General features: G+C 36.8%; 1 protein-coding gene across 1 annotated transcript; it reads right to left on the reverse strand.

Moving 5' to 3' along the window:
- Positions 1-725: 725 nt before the first annotated feature.
- On the reverse strand, positions 726-5,209 carry LOC139884555 (very-long-chain aldehyde decarbonylase CER3-like). The gene is given in 12 exon segments (XM_071868569.1): positions 726-905; positions 1,176-1,349; positions 1,474-1,584; positions 1,800-2,006; positions 2,717-2,824; positions 2,938-3,194; positions 3,473-3,600; positions 4,069-4,288; positions 4,382-4,614; positions 4,731-4,951; positions 5,160-5,179; positions 5,182-5,209. Coding segments are annotated over 12 exon segments (1,887 nt in total).
- Between the last annotated feature and the right edge of the window lie 18,023 nt (positions 5,210-23,232).

The following is a 23,232-nucleotide window of genomic DNA, read 5'->3' on the forward strand; positions in this document are numbered from 1 at the left end:
AGCCCGTGAACGAATTGCGCGTCCTCCTCCGTCCTCATTTTGACGGACGAACTTTCAATGCGGTTTGACTTTGAGCTCAATTGGACAGGTACTTCAGCGAGTCCCGCACAGCTTCGAATGGTCTTTTCGATTAGTTTGGAGTTAGTGGGTGTGCCAGAAATTGGTGCAATCTTTTCGGATTAGTTTGGAGTTAGTGGGTGTGCCAGGAATTGGTGCAATCGGAGGTGACGTCTAATTCAGCTGCGTGAAGTATTAAACGTGTTCTTGATTTTGACGAAGTGCATGAGTTTTATCTGTGGCTTTCCCTTTCATTTGCCGCTTTCTTTAACGAAAGGAATTGATGATGTGGATCTAAACTCTCTGTTTTGAAGTGGGTTATGTCTGATTAAGATGGCCCAACTGATAACTTGAACTTCGGTCATTTAACGGATATGTCGTCAAGTGATCGGTCATTCGCTCATCCATCGCACTTGCAGCCAGGAACATGAGGGCGGCTTGATTCTAATTGATTCCGACCAAAAAGAAAGAAAACACCACATGTTCATACGCAATTAACCTTGGTTTACATAATATTTGTATCTGGCACAACAGCCGAAGGTGCAATTTATACGAATGCACATCTGTCGTCTTACGACTTTCTTTTAGGGCCCAAGAAGCTAAGAAAAGTGAAAAGGAGGAGCTCCTGCCGACGCCAGCCAGTGCTTCCTCTGCTTATCAAGTTACTTTTACGAGATGAGGTTGTTAGCTGTCGATACCGGCTTCAATCCGTGTTTTAAAGCGGCGTTCCACACCAGATCGATCCTGTCGACGTCGATGGCGCCGACCTCGTGATGAGTCCATCCTTCCAGGGAATGCACCACTCCACCTGCATGGCACGCATGAACCACTCCTCTGTCCATGGTGTACTGTTCCAACATCACACGAACAACAATTCAGCAATACATACACAAGGATCAGTACTTCGTCTTTGTTTCAGTGATTAGGAACACAAGCGAATTGGGCAGTGTATGTGAGACATGCACTCCACATGAATTGTCTGACAACAAACCCAAGCTATAAGGAATGCAACTATTTTTTTCGTGGAGAGTTCGAAAGATGCTAATCACACTGTTATGATCGTTCTCTAGATAGCTCAAGCATCATGAGTTTCCTAAGGAACATTAGCATCAACTTACCTCGCAACTTCCTAGTCCTTGGACATCATCCGGTAGTCTCATAGCTGCGAGATCACCATATGTGCAGTCTCTTCTGAATGGCAAAATCGGTGGCACCACAAATTGATGGAAACGTGCTCCTGGAGGGGCCCAACTCTGCTCTCTTGGCGTGATCCATTTCCCAACTATCCATGTCTAAGATTTGCGCCACAGATTAACCACAGTTCATCAGAAGATGTCCGATGCTCATCGTTTCATGGCGTAAGAGGAAGATTGAAACTGCTAGGTTATAGTATTAACTGGTTGTAATTTGACATACCTTGCAAGTCCTAGCTGCTTGGTACTTTGTTACTTGCACAAGGTAGTTCTGACAATCGGCTGGCGCTTCCTTCTTGATTTTCTCAAATCTTTCTGTGGAGAGAGTTAGCATCTGCATCAGATGGAACAATCTGTAAGCATAGTGTGCACAAGCATTGGATGTCTCGACCTGCTGGTTTAGAATCATAAGGTGAAGACATTGATGTTGAACTCTTTTCAATCCTATACTCCTGAATCTAAACCAGATCTCCAAATGTATTACCGCTGTCGTTTCCAATCAAGATCTAGACCAGTTGGTGCAATTTGAGAGAAATATAGTGCACTTACAAGGACTCGTACTCTCCTTCGACAAAGATAGAGAGCAATGGCCCTCCCGAGCTTGGAGGTGGCACCAGTCAAAAACACTTCTTTGACATCTTTAGGGAGATCATTGAGAATCACCGCCGCTGTTAAGGTATTTCCATGGACGACACGGACTTTGAGGTTCGGGTGCTTGTTGACAAACAATGTCCCTCCTCCATTAAGTGCTTCATTCTGCAGAGAGATTTTGAAAATGGGAAAAAGCAATCATTACCAATGCAACGGCAAATTATCATCTGTTCTCTAAAGGACCTACATCTTAAAACAAAAGCAGCCAGAGAGGATTCATAATCATTTGATTGCTAGGAAAAACAAAAAAAATCACTATTTATCCTGTTGGGCTCTTTTGAAATTAGTAGAGTGAGCCAGCAACGGCAGATACGTTCTACTAATGGACATTCAATGCTTATTTTTACGACTTACGGCAGCTATCTGTAATTCTAACAGTCCTTACTCGTGATTTGGCAAAGCAGAACGGTAAAGGAGTTAGGTGTTTTGACATTTTCAAGAATGTTTTGGCTCCCACAGTAAAATCTAGTCATGGGGTTGGTTGGTAAAGAAATTTGCTATCATATAGATCGCACATCTTCTTAACACTAGAAAAGTTGCCAATTGTGGTGGTCCCCATGCGGATAATACCGAGACATCTTCTTAACGCTAGAAAGAGCTGTCAATTGTTGGGGTCCTCATGCAGATGATAGAATAGATCGAAATCCAAGACAGCATGCCTTTCAAGAAACTTCTCAAAGCCTATATGGTCCACACTTCATTAATGTTATTGCAGAATCAAGCATATGGATGGTGGATGTTGATTGTAATTCCAGCAATAACCTTGCAGAGGAAAATCAGGCAAGAAAAAGATGGAAGAGGAAAGCAATAACCACCTTGTTTAATGCAGCCAAACTGATGACCTTAACGCCTAATTTATCAGCATCTAAAATAGCCTCCTCTATCTGCTTGTTAATGCCAGCAGCTGCAAATGGTAAGAAGTACTGCAAAAAAAGGAAATAGTTCCCATTTTAGCCTTATCCATGAAATTTCGGCACGACAAAGAAAGTTAGAGCAAATTGCTCTATTATTCATCACTCCACGACTATGAATGTACCTGAAATCCAAATCTTGGCACTGCCCACGTATGGTGCAGACGGCCTCTTAGGTTGTAGAAAGAGACCACAAAAGTCTTAGCCCAAGCCCACATCGCCAGCATCACCATGAAGGCAATGGGCACGAATGGTAACATGAAGAAAGGAGTAGTGTACGGCAACGATGCTAATGATCTGTATACAAAGGGGGCGTGCATTGAAGACGTTATGTCCACAACATGAGCCAGGAAAACAAAGTCTGGGATGACCCTCCTTTTTCCTGCAGCAATGAGAACTCAATTATTTTAAGTTAACTCTTCGTTCCTGGGGGCACCCGATAAATAGTACTATCATGTCTTGCGCATGCAAAGATAGAGACTGAAATGTGCCGGAGACAGAGCGATGATCGCCTTGTGATGAATAGAGCTCTGATTGAAAGTCTTATTGAGCTTAAGTTATACAGTTAAAATTTCTTCATCAATTATCAATCTGGACAGGGGTGTTACTAATTAAGTAATATTTTAAAATATCAATAAGCGAAAAAATCTTCAGACCTACCACATTCAGCATTTATTTCCTTTTGAAGTTGCCATGATTTGCTATTTAGTGTCTTCCCAACTGCATCAAAAAGGGGCATAAAGAGGCAGAAGTTTGTGTCCATCTCCGTATGATGGAGGCTATGGTATCTGCACAATCAGCAGCCAAAATAAAACACATTTGCGTTATAACTAAGGCAGAAACATTTAAACTGTAGTTGCTTAAAAATAAAAACTAAATTGTCTTCTTTTATTCAAATTTTGATTGATTGGCAAACCCTTTCATTGCAACTACCCCATCTGTGCAAAGAAGCTTCTTCAAAGATGTAAATGTATTAACTGCATAACCTAACAACGCAGGTGAAAGGCTTCTAATAGAATGGAGAACATTCAAAAGCTTGAGTTCAAAGTTTCCATATTGGCAACAATTATATCTTAAGGGCTCGTAAAAGAGCAATTTGTTTCACCTTTTTAGGGTTATATAAGGCTAACGAATGTGAAAGCTTCTTTATTGGGCTAAAAAAGGAGTAACTGACTATAACAGAAAGTACTGAAGTTGAGGACCGAATCAGGATAAACATGTCCAATATGCAGATTGGCAGGTCTAATCTAACTTACGTCGGGGTATAAATGAGATATCGAAGGAAGGGAAGTTTCTCGAAGATGCGATAAGGAATGAATTCAACATTGCAATGCCCCAAGCATCTCAGAACATCAAACATGACCAAATAGCCATAAACGAGGCCTAGCGATCCATGTCCCAGCCAAACAGACCCCAATATTGGAATTCCAGCAATTATGGTCAATATGAGATGCTCCAAAAATGTTGCATGTCCAGCTGCAGCGGATGAATTGTACCAATTAATATGCGGGCATGAATATACTGAGCAATCTCTCACAAATTTCATGGGATCAGATTACTTTATCTCACCTGTAAAAGACTGGGGGACTGCAGATTCATGGTGCAATGAGTGGTAATTAGTGAATAAGTATTTCCCATGGAAATGTCGGTGCACCCAATAATAGAGGGGCTCTGAAGCTCCTATATGAAGCATTAGGACTGTGATGAGGCCTCTTGCGTTCCAAAGAGGAAGGTCCGCCAGTATTGGGAAGATGTAGTAGGCCATGGAAGCCACGAAAGCTTGAAGAATCAAAAAATTATCCCTAGCAAAATGAACCCAAAAGAACAAAAACGGAGAGAGAGATTACTAAAAATTCTCTCTCACATAGATAGGCTCACAGATACATGCGGAAGTATGATCCCACATCAGAAATCTTACCAGTCCCATTCCCTGTCTATCTGTTTGAAATCTACACCTTGCTTGATGATCCGGCGGCTTAGATTCAAGAACAGCATGTTACCAAAAGCGCCAAAGAGCACATGAGTGAAAGATCTAAGTCCCCAGATAATGAGAAGATGTAGGCACCAGCTGCTCTTTGCAGCGTCTTCACCCATCCTTGAGTACAGCACTTGCGCAAGGAAAGGTCCATAGAGCAAGTACTAATCACCCCAAACAGACAAAAGGTTTCAAAAGTAGCAACTGGAGCAATGATACTAATTGGCAAGAACTTTTGACTAATACAATGCCCGCAGAGCTTAAGACTGGATATTCTATACGGATCAACCAAACTTTAAGGATTGCATGATCGAGTGTTTAAGTGGTGAAATTCAAAAGAAAAAAAGGGCCTCTTGATGCCCTTTTTATTACCTTAAAAATTCCCAAGTTTTCCAAGGCCAGGCAGACAGGGGAGGAACCATTCTCTGAACTGAGCTGTGGCAGAGTCTCAGACTCTTCCTTCTCAAACTGTTTCTGTTGCAGCTGCTCCTGGGTCTTCTTCTTCTTCTGCGTGCTCTCTTCAAAACCAGCAAACACCAAATTACACACTACCGAGCTAGTTGAGAAGGGGCAGTATTTAAACAAACGAGAGGCCAGGTAAAACGGGTCCCAGATGGAAGTATACTCCTGAGAAGAAACACGGTCTTGAAGTATATTGGTTAAAAGTGAAGAATTCTTTCTGGTCTTAATTTTCTTGGTTTGGCCTCAATCTCCCATCTTTTTAAGAGCTTCAAAAGCCTAAAAAGTCAACAACAACCTTTATTCAGCCCCCCTTCCATATCCCACCCACTTAGAGGGTCCAAAGATATCCAAGCGAAGTTCAATAAATGCAAATCTCCCAATCAGTTCCTATCCCTCCCTCATTATTATCACTGATTTTCATAATATGGAAGAAAAGAAAAGAGTCTTTCTAGCCTACGGTTCCACAACAAGGACGGTTCATTCATCAATGAGAGGAGACCGAAAGCACGTGGTTTTTGAATGTACATCCAATGCGTTCTTGTTCGTGTACCGGCCTGTTTACCTGCACAGCTGGAGAGATGGGCAGGGCGTCTCCACCTATATTAATTACTCCTGGTTGGGAACATGAAGAAAGGAGCGTCCTTCATTACTATGGTTATTCTTGCTATTATCATTTTGGCCCACAGCCTTTGCTTAATTGCAAAAAGTTGTTATTTGGTGGTAGGTTGCCATCCATAAGAAATTCATTAGTCCCGGAGCTAGGACGGTCAGTAGAAGTGAACATTTAATCAAGTGTGGCAGTAACTGATTCTCAAAAGTATTTTCCATACAAAGTATATGCGCGTGCACCATGTGTTCTTTCGAATTTTTGACTCGTTAATACATCATGTGTTAACGCCATTTTCAATTGAATATGAGATTGAACTAAGTTAGTGCTATGCCTTTATAGTCTATATATGAATATGGTTCATTACTTTCGAATGAATTGAATTGTTCTTCTAGGTCGACCCGGCGCACAAACTTGACTATTACCTAAAAACAAAAATAGTAGCCCTTTTTCAAGACACTCCCTACATCACATTATAATGGAAGTTTAAGTAACTAATACATAGAGTAGGGAACGAAAGATAAAAAGTTTTTCTCACAAGGTGCAAGAAAAGGAGCATTTAGTAGTATGATTCTTGATTTTATAAGTGTTCAAGATGCTTGAGTGTCACACTTGCCTTAAATAACATGATTCATGTTTCGGCTATTTGCCTGGATTAGATTGGATTGGACCGAACCACATTGATTTGTCACGTGAGGGGTTGAAAATTCCTTTGTGGGTCATAACGCCTTTAAGAAAGATTAACGTACGTAAGTTTATTCTTTGAATTAAACCACCTTCGCTCAGTCCAAAGGTCATAATAGGGAGTAGCCATTGCACATGATTTGAACACTAAACACGAAAAAAAAAAAAGGAAAAAAAAAGAGAAATAGGCCATGGCAAACAACTTTCCGATCTTACTGAAAACGAGAAGAAAACAAGGTCAAAATTTTCTTGTGTAGGAATCGGTCATTTTCTCTAAGGACGTGTAGTTCCCAAGTCAGAATCGAAACGGTTGGGGCAATCAATTAGTATACCAACGTTTCCTTGCCGTATCGAAGGCGCAACTAGAAACCGACACCAGTACACAAAATCAAGAATATTCTTAATCATTTCTTCATCTAGTATAATCTTCCTAAAATATTATATTCAAAATAATTCGGACAATCACCTATTCAAAAATCTCATGCGGAATTAATAATTTTGATTTCATATCACATGAAAAACCGTTTCCGCCCTTGCTAGCCTCTATCCCCCCTATGGGGCAATCAATTAGGACACCAACATGTCCTCACCACATTGAAGAATTATAATGTCATGAACTTCGAATCTATCGAAGGCACAACAAGAAACTGATATCAATACGCATGATCTAGAATATTCTTAAGTCATTTCTTCATCTACTATAATCCTCCTAAATTATTACGTTCAAGATAATTCAGACAATCACCTATTTGCAGACCTCATGTGGGCTAATAGTTCCCATTTCATATCACATGTAAAACCCTTTTTGCGGTTGCTTAACTCTATCCACCTTTGGGGCAATCAATTAGGACGCATACATGATGACGAGGAGCAAAGTGTGGGGAGAGCAAACATGGAGCATAACAAAACCCTTGCTTAAATTCCTCCTAGTTAAAGAAATATCTTGCTCAAATTTGCTTAGTTCCATTTCGAGGCCTGACCCAGCCAGTAGGACACCGAACCATGATCAGCTCTACCAGTGTGAAGTAACACATTTTTCGCAACTATAGTCAATTTTATGAGGGCCTAATTCCCCTAAAAAAAAAAAAATTCTCCAACTTTAAATCTAGTCTCAATTCTACCTCAAACTTTTCTTTTTTGTTTAATGAAAACCCCAACTTTAGATCTAGTCTCAAAACTATCTCGACATTTTTTTGTCTAAGATAAAAATCATCAATATTTTCTCTGGTCCCACATTTGTCTTGATTAGCCCTCTGTTAAAGAATTGTTTTTAGTTCCATAATCTAAAAAGGTTTCATTTTTTAGATAATTTTCTATGTAATCTTGCTGATGTGGATTTGTAATCGATATGAAAATACCATGTCAAGTTGGGATTGGAACATCAGGGTAGATTTTGGAGTAGATTGGAGGTTGGCGATGTTTTGTGGTCTAATCAAAATTTAAAGCACATTAGGGACTGAACTTAAAGTTTAGGGTTCTTTCCTAAGAAAAAAAAATGTTCGAAGTAAATTTGGAATTGAATGTAAAGTTGAGGCCTTTTTGTAAAAGGGAATTAGGTCATTTTATGAGATAACTAGACTTTTTGTTGTTGTTGTAAATAATGTAATATTTCGTTGATACTTATGCCTATGAAGTAGGAAATGGAACCCATTCGTGGGTAGCGCAGTTGGTTGAGAGTCTCTCCCTCATTGCTGAGGTTAAGAGTTCGAACCTGCGTTGCTGGCAATTTAAGTGTGGGGCCATGGTGGTGGGTTGTTGTGCTAGTCTTCCTCGAGATATAGGGGCCCGGTCCTCAGGAGCCGTTCAGGCACGGGGGGCATGTGACGGAGTCCTCGGTTACCGAAAAAAGAGAGAGTAGGAAATGGAGGGTCGGATGATTAATGCTGGCTATGCAAATTGGCTAGGTGCTTTACCACCGGAAAGAACACATAATTGTGTGATTAGATTCATCATAAACAAAAGGCTAAATTGCAATAAAAATGCTCACATTTTCTTCATTTTCAATTTTACCCTACCTTCTTAGATTATCAAGATAAATCCTCTCCTTTCGAGCTCTTATCAAATCTGTCCCAGAATTAGATTTCCTTTTAAATCTATAATTTAAATTACCCTTTTGCCCTTTTGAGTTGTTTATTTACAAGATTCTTGTTAAGGTCATATTTTCTTTTAAGAAAACCTACTTTTGACTTTTTTTTAATCAAAAATACATTAAGAATGTTATACTAAAATATAAAGTGTCAATATAAAGCCTTATAAGTATTTTCGAATTTAAAAGATGATAAAAGAAAGAAAAGGGGTGGCATGAGAAAAAGGTTACCCAATTACAAAAAGTAACGGCTCGCATGGTTGCACTCTTTTTTTCTGTTCAAGAACAATTTTTTTGTTTTTTGTTCCCAAAGAACAGAAATGCGTTTGTTTGCGTTTTTGTTCAAAATCTGTTTTTTGTTCCCGAAACAAAATTGGAACGAAAATAAGAAACAAAAAAAAAGTTGTTTTTTTTTGTTCCAGAAACACTTTTGAAGAACAAATTTTCTCTCATTTTTTTCTTCTCTTCTTCTTCTTCTTCTTCTTCTTCTTCTTTTCTTCTTCCTTTTTTTGGTCAGTCGCCAACCTCGGCCATGGCTAACGACCGGCCGTTGAGGGCCGGCGACCTCGCCGGAGGGTCGCCGGCCGCCGATGAGGCTGAGTGTCGCTGGCCCCATCACTCGAGGCTTGGTGCAAGTTAAGGTGAGGCGAGCTCAGGCTTGGCCTCGCCAGATCTAGGCTAGCCCGAGCTCGCCCAGCCAAGGTGAGGCCGAGCCTCGCTGACGCGAGGTGAGGCGAGGCAAGCTCTGGCTCGCCTAGATTCGGTGAGGCCAAGCCTCGCCCAACCACGGTGAGGCTCGGCCTCGCCGTGGCTGGGCGTGGCCACCGGCCCTCATCAGCTAGTCGCTGGCCATGGCCAAGGCTGGCGACCGGCCAAAAGAAGAAAAAAAGAAAAAAGAATAAAGAATAAAAAAAAGGAAAAAAAATAAAAATATTAAAAAATTAAAAAAAAAAACAAAAAAAGAATACAATTTACCAAACATGTTTCTATTCATTCTTTATTCCCGGAACAAGTTTACCAAACACGTCTTTCTAGTTAAAAATTGTTCCCCAGAACATAAATAGTTTTTTCTATTTTTTCTATTTCTATTCCCTAGAACAATTTTTAAACAGAAACACAAACAAACGCACCCTAAAAGTCGAGGCACATTTGGTATTGGGGAAGGAGGCTAATGGATAATTCCTTCTCATAAACAGGGTTCAGGATAGATTTAAGACAGATTTGAAATGTTGGCTATTTTTTCGCTAGGATTAAAAGATCAAGACAAATAAGAAAACGATTGAAGAGGAGAGAACTAAAATTAATGAATGAAACAAAAAATTGTGGTTTTAGGGACAAATATACTCGACATGATTCTTAGGCTACGTTCTTTTTCGTGAAAAATGAATAATTTGAAAAATATCTTTCTAAAAATGATTATTTATATCTCTTATAGAAATGAGTGAATAAAATATTTTTCTCATTGACAAAAATATTTAGACATAAATTGTTATCAATAATAAAAATACTTTTCATTGATTAAGTATTGCAAACCATACAATTGATCATTTTTAGGAATATATTTTTTAAATCATTCATTCATCACAAAATAAGTGGAGTCTTAAAAGTATAAAATATTCAACAAGAAAGAAAGCAGAGGGAGAATCATGAACATCGTGTGGCAAGGGTATGGGACCAACCACCAAGTAGGTACCTTAATTGCTTCCTGCCTAATTTAGCCCCATGCATCTCCACTCCTTTTTTTTTTTTTGGTTTCTATTTTGCACGTCTTGATTTGACACTTTGCGCTTCTCAACTACTAAAATGATGATTTTGGCTAAAAACCACAAAAGAAAAAAGAAAAAAGAAAAGAAAAAGAACCAACAAGCCGGTAAAGATGACATGTTGCAGCCTCCTAATAATGGTATGTCCATGCATGATGCATCCCCACGGATTGGTATCTCATGACTACGAGATGATCACAGCCTGTTAAGATCTCTACTGGTTGCCCTAGAGTTTCTTTCCCTTCTTTCTTTCTATCCTCTCGCCCCTTTGCTTTGGATCATACGGTAATTGGTACTTCTGGTCTTGCAATGGGCTAATTCACTATGTAGTTATTGGGCCCGATGAAAAGTAAATTATTAATATCACGGAAAATTCTAAACTAATGTACTTATGATAAATTGATCATAAATGAATTATTTGACTGTCAAAAAACCTAATTTGATACATTTGTGATAAATTTATGTTAGCGTCCGTTACGTTAAATTAATATCACGAAAAATTACAAACCGGTGTACTTGTGTCAAATAGAGGGGTAAGGCTCTAAATTGATACATGTATTGACTATCACGTGTTGATGAAATTTAGCAAAAATTAATGAAGAGTAAATTTATTACATGTATGCTAATTCGGGATTAAAGTAATTTGGTATGAATTTATTATCGATATATTAATTTAGAATTTTTCTTAATATTAATCTTAAAACTAAACAATCGACAGTTTAAATGACCGATATGGATGCCCAATAAATGCTGATAATTACTCATCAGCCCTCACAGTAGTTCGTACATAAGGGGGTCCCGATAAATTTTGCAGAGGTTTGCCCACAGCATCGGGGAGAGGACCCTTATCTGTTTTCCATCTCAGCAGAAAAAGGTGGATGTACCCATCTCAGCTAAATGGGCACGGGACAAGTAAAATGAGGACGAACCTGTCTCGTGTCCAGCGATTCAATGTATCGTCACGCAGGAGAATTTACGTTCTTACCTGGATCACACACTCCTCCAAGGTGTTAGGTGACAAGAGGAGAGGGCGGATGAAATGAATTGAGTCATCTGAGCTGCCGTGCACGATGTGGCTATGCACATTTATCTTGGCAGGTATTATCAATTAAAATTTACTATGGTAGGTAGAAGAGGAATTAAAGAGGAAAAAAGAAAAGAAAAAAATCACCAAAAGTCTAAATTTTAATCGCTACAATACATTTGTTTTGATTTTTTTTTTGTGACATCAACAATCTCAAACTATACCCACTATAACATATTTATCATAATTTTTTTCTTGTAACACAAAAAACTTCAAATTTGTAAGTACGTGACATATTGACAAACGATTTTTCGATCAAAATAATATCATTTTTATTTCACTTAAATCACGTGAATGTCGTGTTAATACTAATTGCTTTTTCCGACATTTTTAACAATCCTCATTTAATAGAATTTTGACTAAAGATAAATGCATTACACAAATACTAAATTGGAATTTTTGGAGTTATAGAAAAAAGTTTAGGGTAAATATATTGTAATGGGCATAGTTTAAGATTTTTTGCAACTTTTTTCCCAAAGAAAATAAGGAGGGGTACAAATATATTATTTAGGTCTTGTTTTGATGAAGAGGAATATTAGGAATGGAAGTGAATGGAAAAAGTACAAAATTTGAAAGTAAAATTATTACATTCCTTTTCCTTCAAATGGTATTAAAAATGCCAATTCAAAAGTTAAAAAGGAATTAATTTCCTCACTTTCAAAGCGATTTTATTGTTTTCTTTTTTCATTCAATTTTCTCCTTATTTTCTCTCTTCCCAAATAATTAAAAACAATTATTTCCAAATACAATCACCGGCCGCGGTGGCTCCGCTAGATAAGACCCTGCTGATCCTCAGCCCAAAGGTGAAGGGTTCAAAACTCAGGGGAGGCGCTAGGTGTATTAAGTGTGACTCAGGGGTGGTGGGTCCTCTTGCTTAAGTGTCACCTAGGGGTTTACGGCGCGGCTGTCGGCTGCAAGCCAGTTCCTCCAGCAAAATATATATATATATATATATATATATATATATATATATATTTCTAAATACAAAACATTGAGAGAGAATGTAAATGATTTAAGAACATGAACGCTACCTACCGGAGCTACAATTTAAAGGTGGAATGTATATAAGAAAGGAAAAGTATGCATGAGTTAATGCTCTTTCTAGACTACATGATATCTTGTCACTTATTTATATTTGAATTCGACCGACAATTTAATGACTTTGTATTGTGCTTGAAAAGATATTCCCATTGACAAATAAATAAATAATGCAGACTCTGCTATATTAGCTTTAATTTTCACGACAAAAAGATGTCGTTAATATGTATGTAAAACTTACATATGAAAATTGACAAAACTATAAGGTGCCCTAAAATAATTTGAAACAACATTTTCCAAGTATCAGGAGTTCTGTTGATCATGAGGTAGATTTTTAAGCTTCGAACAGTTTGGAATTAGAGACTAGATATGATTGATCACCCATATATACTATTCCAAATCAGGATCACCCACAAATGTTTGCATTAATCTATTTATAAATTTGTAGCATACTTCATGAATCTTCCTATAGTCGATTTTATGCACTTGTGCCCCTGAACTATATAAAACTAAACGATTGATTTGGGTGTAGGGTATAGCCCACCTTATCAGGAGATATGCACTTTACCTCCCCTATGGGCACTTCACCTCTTTTGATGAGAATGAATACGGAAGTGAAATTAACTTCTATACTAGAAGAGTACTATTATTTCTTGGTCAAGAGTCCATAAGATTTTGTGGTTGAGATAATTAGAAATTTCCTTCTCTATTGGGGCATCCATAGATATAATTATTGCATTTGTCAACTTTAAGGCTGATGTACGACCAAAAAAAAAAAAAGATTAAAGCTGGCGAGCAAAATAATAACAATAGTAATGATAATAACAACAATATGAACCTTGTTTCTTACACTATAACGATGGGGATTCTTTCTGATACGATGTGACGCTGTGAGGTGATATACTAAGTAGTACCGACACTGACACGCGACACACAACACAAACACAACACAACACGCCGACACGTTATTTATAAAAAAATAGAGAATCCTGATACATTGGGACACGTTGAATATTACGTATATATTCTTTTATGATTATTAAGTTCATAAATAAATAAATAATCCTAGAATGAATATACACTAAAAACATTAATCCGCTATTTATTAATATCATTCATTGTTTTTATTTGACGAATTCAACTCTATTTCAATAATTTGTAAAACTTAAAGAAAAAACAAGCGATCCATATTCTGGACTTGTATATTTTTTTTTTTTGATAACTCAGGAGTCACCGTCAGTCGACAGCCTAGACGTAAACCCGGGACGGATTGAGCTACCATCATAGACCCAACCGCATTTAAGTTGCGTGAATGCAACGCCTATGTGATTTGAACCCCTCCCTTTCGTGAGAGGGAGAGGGCCCGAAGCCAGCTGCACGGTGGTTTTGAACTCACATGTTAGATATGTTGGAAGATGAGAAAAAAAAACTTAAGGGGTGAATTGTGTATTACGAGAAGTGGGAGTCAGAAGAGAATAGAAGACTTGGTTTTTCTTCCTTTTCCATTTATTATTTTTATTACTGTATTTTATTTTTTCACACACACACACATATATATATTGACATTTTATTTATTGAATTTTTAAAATTGACCTCAATATCGAAATCACGTGTTGAAAACTCATATGTTAGAATTCCAACTTGAGTATCGGAGAGTGTTGAGAAAGTTGACTAGATGTCGAATTTTTCGACACGTGTTGATCGAGTGTTGGAGAGTGTTTGAGAGTGTTGGACATGTGTCGAAGTGTTCGATATGACACAAAGGCTCCTGGAGAGTGTTGGTACTTCATAGGTGATGTAACACTCATATCTAGGATTCTTGTCTTAAGCTGATACGATTTGAGAAACAAGTCAAGAATACAGTTCACGGCTCCGTCCCATACCCGGTCATTTACATTCGGTCCATTCGCTTCACCTGGGCGCTCTTCTAACATCCTTGTCTCATGCAATTGGTAAATAATCCTGTTACATGTAAGCTTCTTTCCATGAATGTGCTATTCTGCTTATTTCGTCTCTCCCAACCGTTGTCAATTCTGGAAACATTTTCTGAGATGCTAATTATCACGTCGAAAGTTGTGTCGAAGGTAGGAGACAAGCCCATAGCACGACCAGAGGCAATGGAAGAAATCCATTTTGTTAGCTTACTATCTATGAAGACCGACAATATTATAACCATGGATCATCATTATAGCTATGATGGAGTTAGCCTATATAGATTGAGTCTATACAAAACTTTTTCGTGCATTCGTGTGTGCATTTTAGTGAAGTCGAACATTATGTTTGTAGTCACCTGATCAAATGATTGGAAGTAAGGTCAAAAGTATCAAAGTTCGCGTAGATTCGCTAATGGGTTTCTTTCCTTTTGTCGGAAATAATGACTTTTTATGTACCACTTTTCTCCTCTGTCGGCACCTCACCTCATTCACTATAAAATTTTACAATCAAGGAGATAGCTAGTAATGAAATACAATCATATCTTTCAACTTGAAATTGCTTTAAGTGGTAAGCCATAAAATTTATGTGGCAGCAGCATGAGAGGTCCATCTGGGCCGGGAAACTTAGAAAATTTTTGATTGAAAAGGAATATTGCGAATTTAAATGAAGGATTTAACACCCGATTGCACTAATTGAAATGATTGATACTTGACTGCAATCTATATAGATTCCTTGCAGAATTCTTTTGAAATTTAATTTTCAGCTTGTTTTGATCGGGAACTCGGGTTGTGAGGTCCTCAAATTTGGGGTCCCATAGAAAGGAGGAGCAAATGATGTACGTCTTACATATTCACTTGAAGAGTATAAGCAGTTACTCAAAAGTTATAAAGTTATTGTACGGATGAAAATTTAATCATAAACTTTTTAATTTGGATAATTTAGTCCTAGATCTTTAATGATTTACTAATGTAGTCATTTCGGTTAATGATGGCATAAAATCGATTACACGTGCATTGGCTGACTTACATGGAACGCCCAATGCTAAAGTAGATAATTTTAACAATTTTTTCATTTTTTTAATTTCCTTTTCTTTTCCCCCTATTTTCCTTTGTCGGTTGCTGGGCCTCGATGATGATTAGTGAGTTCAAGCCTCGCCCGAGCTTGATGAGGTCGACTTTTGCTAGGTCTAGGGAGGGGACCCTCTTATGGCCTACAAGGTTGTCAAGGACAAGGAAAAAGGGGAAAACAGAGAAAAGGAAAGGAAAAGAAAATAAATAAAAACTATTTTAGAATTTTTTTGAAAATTATAAAAATCGTTCCCGTCAATGTTGGCCATGCCACATAAGATGACTTGTATTGACTGGATTGTCATGTTAGTGATTTCCGAGTAAAATTGACTGGGAGGATTATATTGACAAAATCGTCAAAAGGTAATTTAAAAATTTTAGAATTAAATTAACATCCATACAATATATTTATGAGTTTTTTTTTTTTAATTATCTTGATCTACATCTCGTTGACATTGGGAGAATTACCAAAAAAAAAAAAAAGGCCGTAAACCTATTGTTATTATGCTAATTTAGTCATAAATATTTGTTTGGCTAATTGAGTCCAAATCCTTTTGCATTTATGCTAGTTTGATCCATCTGACCAAATTTGGCTGAGAGACATTGATGTGGACAAGATTTTCTCTTTTTTAATTTTTTTTTTTAAATTTTTTCTTTCTCTTTTTCCCCTTTCTTCCTTCTTCCTCTGGCCGATGAGGCTGGCCTCGGAAGAACTGGTAAGGCGTTGCCTAGCCATGGCAACCACGACCCTTGCCCAACAATGGTGAGGTCAGCCTTGCCATGGTTGGGCAAGGCACGCTCTCACCAGTGGTCGACGGGGGCAAGCCTCGCTGACTAACCAATTGGAGGAAAAATGAAGAAGGGGAAAAAAAAGGGGGAAAGAAAAAAGAGAAAAAAATCATTTAAATTGTCTACGTCAGTGTCTACTTGATGGCCGATGCCCAAGTGAGCATGGGCCGATCAAATATGGCTAGATGGATTGAAATTAGCATAATTGTAAAAAGGTTTTACGAGTGAATAGATAAAATTACAATATGCTTATGATTTTTTTGGTAATTTTTCACAACAACTTCAGGATAGTGACGGTTTAAGCAGATACTTGTGACCATTTTGGGTGGTGGCAAATTTGTCACCGCATAAGTTAGAAGAGATGGGCTCGATGAGAGCATTTAATGCATGTTTCCTTGGAGATGCTTGTACCGAATGCAAGGTCTTGGTTCCAAAAACGAGCACGTAAAATTAACCAAATTTGGGGATGAAAACGGGACCTTCCCCCTGTGGTTTTGAGAAATTCAATTTTTCACTTCTTTGCCAGCCTAATAATCTCTAATTGCATAATTCATGTATGAGAGTCACCAAGTCTCCCAAGTCGTACATAAGAAGAAGTGCGTAACCTTTAGATTTCATTTATTTTCCAAAGAATGAATAGTTTAAAAAATATATTTTCAAAAAATAATTACTAATATCGTTTAAAATAATTAGTTAATGAAAAATATTTTTATTATCGACAACAATTTTTGTGTAAATATCTTCGTGGATAATAAAAATACTTTATAAGTGATACAAGTAATCATTCTTAGAAAAAAATATTTTTCAAATTATTCATTTTTTTTTTGCAAAATAAATGAAGCCTTGATATTATAAAGGTTGAAAATACCTTATGTTATCAAAATATGAGGGTGCATCTTCCTTCATTACATTATCTTACCTAGGTGCCATTCTTGGGTTAAAAAGAGGTCATGGAAGAGATGGAGAGCTAGAGATCTGAAATGGTAAATGTACCCAAACACCCTAATGGAGATCTGGATTCAACCCCCACTAGCAATTCGCAAAACCCCAAAAAACGTGAGTCAATTAATGAAGCCATTTTTTAGAGCATTTGGCTTCTTTTTGTACTCGTATTATCTCCGCCCAGGCATGCAGGACCACCTTAACGGCAAACAATTCGAAATCAACCAATTATAAAGATATCTCGTATATAGTTGCATTTTATCTCTCCGGTGGCTAGGCTATTTATTGTGTCTTTTAGCTAGCCGACCATAGGATGATAAAGTTCTTTGTACCAAATCCTAACCTACACGTTTGGTATGTTTCAAAAAGTCTCCATTTTCACATTATTTGTCTTGACAGATATGAATTCCTAGGCCCTGAGTCATCTGGAAAAATGATAGTTGTGGAAGATGGTTTTGCAATTGAAGCATTTAACTTTAAATTATGGAAACATTGCTCTTTGATTAATTTTCGTGCTTGTAATCTTGAATTAAATATGATTTTTTTTTCCTTTTTCGTGTAAGTAGGTTTCTGAAAGTTGTCAGCTGTTTGTAAAATAAATAAAAAAAATTATCAATCACCTTATTTTCCGATAACTTATTGATAGCTTACAAATATTTTCATAGCAATAACCAGCATTTTTCTGAAAGCTTGGAAGTTCTCGACTTTTTCTACTTTAATATACAAGTAATTTGAAAGAAAATATTCGTAAGTTGCTAGGGCCCATTTGGTTTGACTAAGGGGAAATACCTTTGGAGTAAAAGAGTTTTCCAAAATATTATACTATTTGGTAAATTGTAACTTCAAATATCATTGGAAGTGAGTTTTGGCATAAATGCTGTTTAGTAAAACCTACATTTATAAAAGGGCTTTTGCTATATATATATATATATATATATTTTTTTTGAAGTCTGAAAATTAAATTCAGTGTAGGTTGGCTAGTGGCCAACCACCAAATGGCCAGATCTTGTGGCTTGAGGTTGTGCAAATCTTAGCCGAGGTGGCTTGAGGTGTGACCTTAGGCGTTGCCTAGGTAGTCACTTGGGTCGCGTATACCTAGGTGGCGTCGCTTGGGTTCACATGACCTCAGACAAGACTGTCCGGCGATTAAATCTGGTTGTTGGTAGCTGGTTGGCCTCCAACAGCTAGGGGGAAGATGAACGGTTGAAAAGAAGAAGAAGAAGAAGAAGAAGAAGAAGAAGAAGTCAATGGATGAGCAGTAGAAGTGGATTTGCATTTTCAAAATACCGAATGCTAAAAGCAAGTCTTGACTTACTTGGGGATTTCAACAGCTTTTGTCTCTTCCCAACATATATTGAAATTTGATCAACACACAAACATTGTTTTTATTTATTTATATGGAACCATTAAATGTTGCCTTGTGTCATTCAATAGTGAAATGGAAAATAAATATGGTTGCCGAAGGATTATTCCGCAATGAAGAGGGAGATTGACTTGGAGGTTTTACCTCATTTCTTGTAATATATTTGTCTCTATAAGCTAAACTATGAACACTATGGATGGGACTTACCATTGCAAAGCAACAAAAGTTTCCACAAACTCATCATTGAGATGGACTCCAAAATTATTACCGAACTTGTTAACTTAGAGAGAGTAGTAGATAACACTAGTCTGGCACGACTTAAGGATATTAGAAGGTTATTGAGCTACCATTTTGAGTCCAAAATTCATCACATTTTTCGAAAAGGCAATTAGCTTGCTAATGTTGGTATAGCGAAGCATTTAGATACTATATTTTACCCGCAGCCTCCTAGAGAATTATCTTATATTTTGCTTAGTGATAAAATTGGTATTGTAGACTTAAGATGTTAATTTTTCTTAATTTGTATATATATATATATATATAGACACACACGGTTCCTTTTTTCTCGGAGCTAACATCCAAGAAACAACAAAAGCCGTACTTGCCGAAAACTGGCACTTGTTGCCTGGTGCGCTTACTTGATTGTGCGCAAGATGTTTTGTTGGCAGTTGGCGGTTGAAACAGGTTTTGATGGAAGAACAAAAAAACTCAATGCTTGTCTGCCTTCTTGATTCTTTAAAATGACGGTGGCCTCCATGTTGTTCATCTGGTGGAAGTCAAGTTGCTAAAGAGAACCCGATGAAATCAATAGCTTCACGGGTACCCTATCTCGAATACAAATCTGAGTATTGAATATTAGATTTTTGAATTGTCTTACTCTGCACAATTCTAGTGAGATTTACCCACTTATCTGTAATACATTAACTCACTTAATTGAACCCAGTTTTACTCACAAGTCTAATCCATTAATCTATGGGATAACTAAGTATTGTTGGTTGTTTCTTTCAACGATAGACGTCCAATGTGCGATTTCTTTAGCTGATATGCACATTTACCATCAAATAAAAATATTCGTTTTTCATCCTATAGCAGGCACAAGATTATATTCGCAATTATATAAAACCTCTAAACACAAAATGTTGTGACTAATTATGATTAGACACACATGGAGAAACTCGAAATGATTTATCATTCATTTTTGACATTGTAAAACATTCGCTATAAAATTTGTATAATGGAAGAAAAATTATAAATGAGGACAAGGGTTTTTTCATTTGGCACGTCGTTACGAGTAGAGTCAAAATTACTCGTTACTCGGAATTCCAAACATTATCTCAACTCGAGGGTTATAGTGGAAATTTTCAAATTTGAATTTGAGAAACCGTCAAATCATGCCGAGCTACATCATTTTCACGCCAACTCTTAACATAGCTGGACTCAAAACGGAACAGCTGGAGCCTTAGCGTATACTTAGATATCAATTGATTAGATATAATTTAGGAAAATATGTTAGCTATATACCCTAAAATAATAATGTAATAGTTACATGTTAATAATTATTTAATAGCAAATAAATATTCATTCATCATCCTACTTATATGAATAAGTCCATAAGATTAGCTATGACTAAAACTATTCTTAAGGTATTAATAATATATGTGACAAGTTTATAGTTATATGAATCTCTAAACAGCTTCCGATCGATAGATCATTGAGAGGATATTGATAATCCTATTAAGATTGGTATGTTCTCAAGTTTCACCATTTAATATTGGATATTTAAAGAGGTGATGATTCACAAGTTATTGAGTATAGTGATATCCAAACTAGAACATAAGTGCTTGTCTTGGACATATTTACTAAACATGACATGCATAGAATGATTGGCGAAATGGAAGCTTTTAGCGAGGTTATTGTTTGATCATTCATGCTTTGGTCTGATATAAGATCCTTAGACCCGATGCACAATGTTTACTTGTATGTTAGATGGCTATGATTCACAAGTGCGCATAGTGACACTTCGTTGAACCATCTCTATACTTAATGATCATAGTTTGTTTATATATGAGGGCATATGCGTATGCAATATGAAATCTGTCTTCTTCTTATATATAGATATGCAAGATTAATGTCCTATATGATCTAATCATGACATTATATTCAAATCCTTGACTGGGGTTATAATTGAGAATGAATGGTTCATGTTTTGAGTAAATACATGTCAATTAGATTTGGGGTCTATTCAATTGGTAGCTTGACCAACAATTCAATGGCCTTTGTTCTATTGGGACGTGCTAAGACAAAATGATAAAATTACTTGATCACCAAAGCTGATGTGTTTATTATATTCTTGAAATATTTCATGCTGTCTAGATAGTTATAATATATTATTAGATGTCACTTATGATTTGTTAGAGTAGGAAATTGATTTGGACAATCAGTTCTTTGGATTGTGCTAATGTATTAGTACAAGTCTTATTGTTAGCTCAATGATGAACCTAGAGATGTCACACCCTATAATAAATTAGAATGACATTTCAATGAGAGAGAGAATATTGCAAATATGTTTGCAAGTTAAGCTAATCAGATTGAGTCGGGCTAAAAAATAAAAGATTTGAACTAGAGGCTTGACAATTATGAGGCAAAATCTAAAGAATGTCAGAACCTACGTTACGAAAAGATAAGACATTTTGCATCTGAAGAATGTCAGAACCAGTATTACCAGAAGACATCGGATGTTTGTAGTCAAAATTCAAAGGACGTCAAAAGTGGTGTTACTAGAAGATCAAGCGTTCATAGTCGTAGTCTAAAGAACGTTGGAACCATTGCTATGGTGACATTAGATGTTTGTGCTTAGAATTTAGAGAACATCAAAACCAAATTTAGGAGCATGGTACAAGGTTAATATGCTTAGTCCATTTATCTCTTCGGTGTGTTATTATTAAAATGAGTGAAAAATGTTGTGGAAATAATTGTATAAGTGTTTTTACTTCCATTGTGATCAAATTTTGATCTTGATTTGCTTATATACGTATATTTGTTTATCGAAATGAATACCAATAAAAGGGAAAGAACAGATATAATTGAGTTCCCACCACTTGAGCACTTATGGAGAGGAGAGACTGACCACCACTTGAGCTCCCACCTGTCGCATCTCCTAGCCACTTTTCCCCGCCAGCGATGAAAGCCAGCTAATTCTGGTAGGGGCAAGAAAAGAGGAAGTGTTCATTTCGCCGACTTGCAAATGCGAAGACATTTTGAGTTCCATTTATTAAAAAAAAAAATTAAAAAAATTTATTTATATTATTTGAAAAAATTAGTTAATAAAAAATATTTTTATCATCTACAATAATTTATATCTAAATATTTGCATGAACAATACAAATAGATTTTAGTTTTTATTTTCATAAGTGATAAGTGATATAACTTATTATATCTAGAAAAATTAAATTATTTATTTAAATGTACCTTAGTTTTGATGACAATTTTTTTGCGTTATTAAAAGACATTCAAGATGTCACTTTAGAGGGCTTAATCTTGATGGATAAGTCATTTCACTCTATTGGATATTCCAAAAAAATGAGCCAATGACATTCAAACGGTTGTCGGGAGAGACACAAATCTTAAATGCAACAGATTTTGCCGAAAGAAATCTGGTGACGCTTGTAATAAAAAGAAGGAAACATTGAAATTTTAATGTAGCGATGGATGTTGATAGGGGTGAGCATCGGTCCAGGCTCAACCTTGGACCGACCCTGGATCGGCCAAATCCTACCAGTTCTAGTTCGGTTTTCAAGGAAACTGGATCGGTCCTTGGTCTTAGAATTTATGGACCAGCACTATGCAGGTCGGTCTTCAATCTTGAGAGTTTTGGGTCAGTTCAACCCGGACTAACTCATATATATATATATATATATATATATATATATATATATCTCTCTCTCTCTCTCTCTCTCTCTCTCTCTCTCTCTCTCTAATATATTATTTATAATTTTTTTATATAGATAAAATTTAAAAATAAACGGCGTCAACAACATTAAATAATTATTTAGTGAGGAGTTTAAGTAATTTTACATTGTTATTAAATAACTTAGGTTTTTAATGTCTTTTACGGTGTCAATAGTCATAATTTACAAAGTAGGAAAATGTTTTTGTGAGGAGTCCTCATGGCGTCCAAAAGGCACCTTATGGACATCATTCTCTAGTATTCGTTCTCTTCTGTCTTATTTGTCACCTTAGTCTTCAATTTGCTAAAATCGAAAAAAATAACTTTTTCGCTCGCCACTCGACACTCATCTTGCTCACTTTGGGTCACTCGTGCTGCTCGCCGCTAGATGCTTGCTTGGCTTGTTGCTCCCCACTCAATATTCGATACTCATTCTGTTCGACGCTCACTTCACTTGACCCTCACTGCTTGCCTTTCTTAGTTGACCTTGCTCATGATCAAACCTATTGGGTTAGTACGGTCCTCGGTTGCCCTTTTAACGAGTACAAAAAATGAAATAAAAAATTATTAGTTAATCTTGGGTTGACCTTGAAATCGGTCCGGTCCTCAATCACTTTTTAAAGAAGTACAAACAATGAAATAAAAAATTATTAGTTGGTCCTGAGTTGGCCTTAGAACT

The sequence above is a fragment of the Rutidosis leptorrhynchoides genome, unplaced genomic scaffold (genome assembly GCF_046630445.1).
Source record: "Rutidosis leptorrhynchoides isolate AG116_Rl617_1_P2 unplaced genomic scaffold, CSIRO_AGI_Rlap_v1 contig57, whole genome shotgun sequence".
NCBI lineage: Eukaryota > Viridiplantae > Streptophyta > Magnoliopsida > Asterales > Asteraceae > Rutidosis > Rutidosis leptorrhynchoides.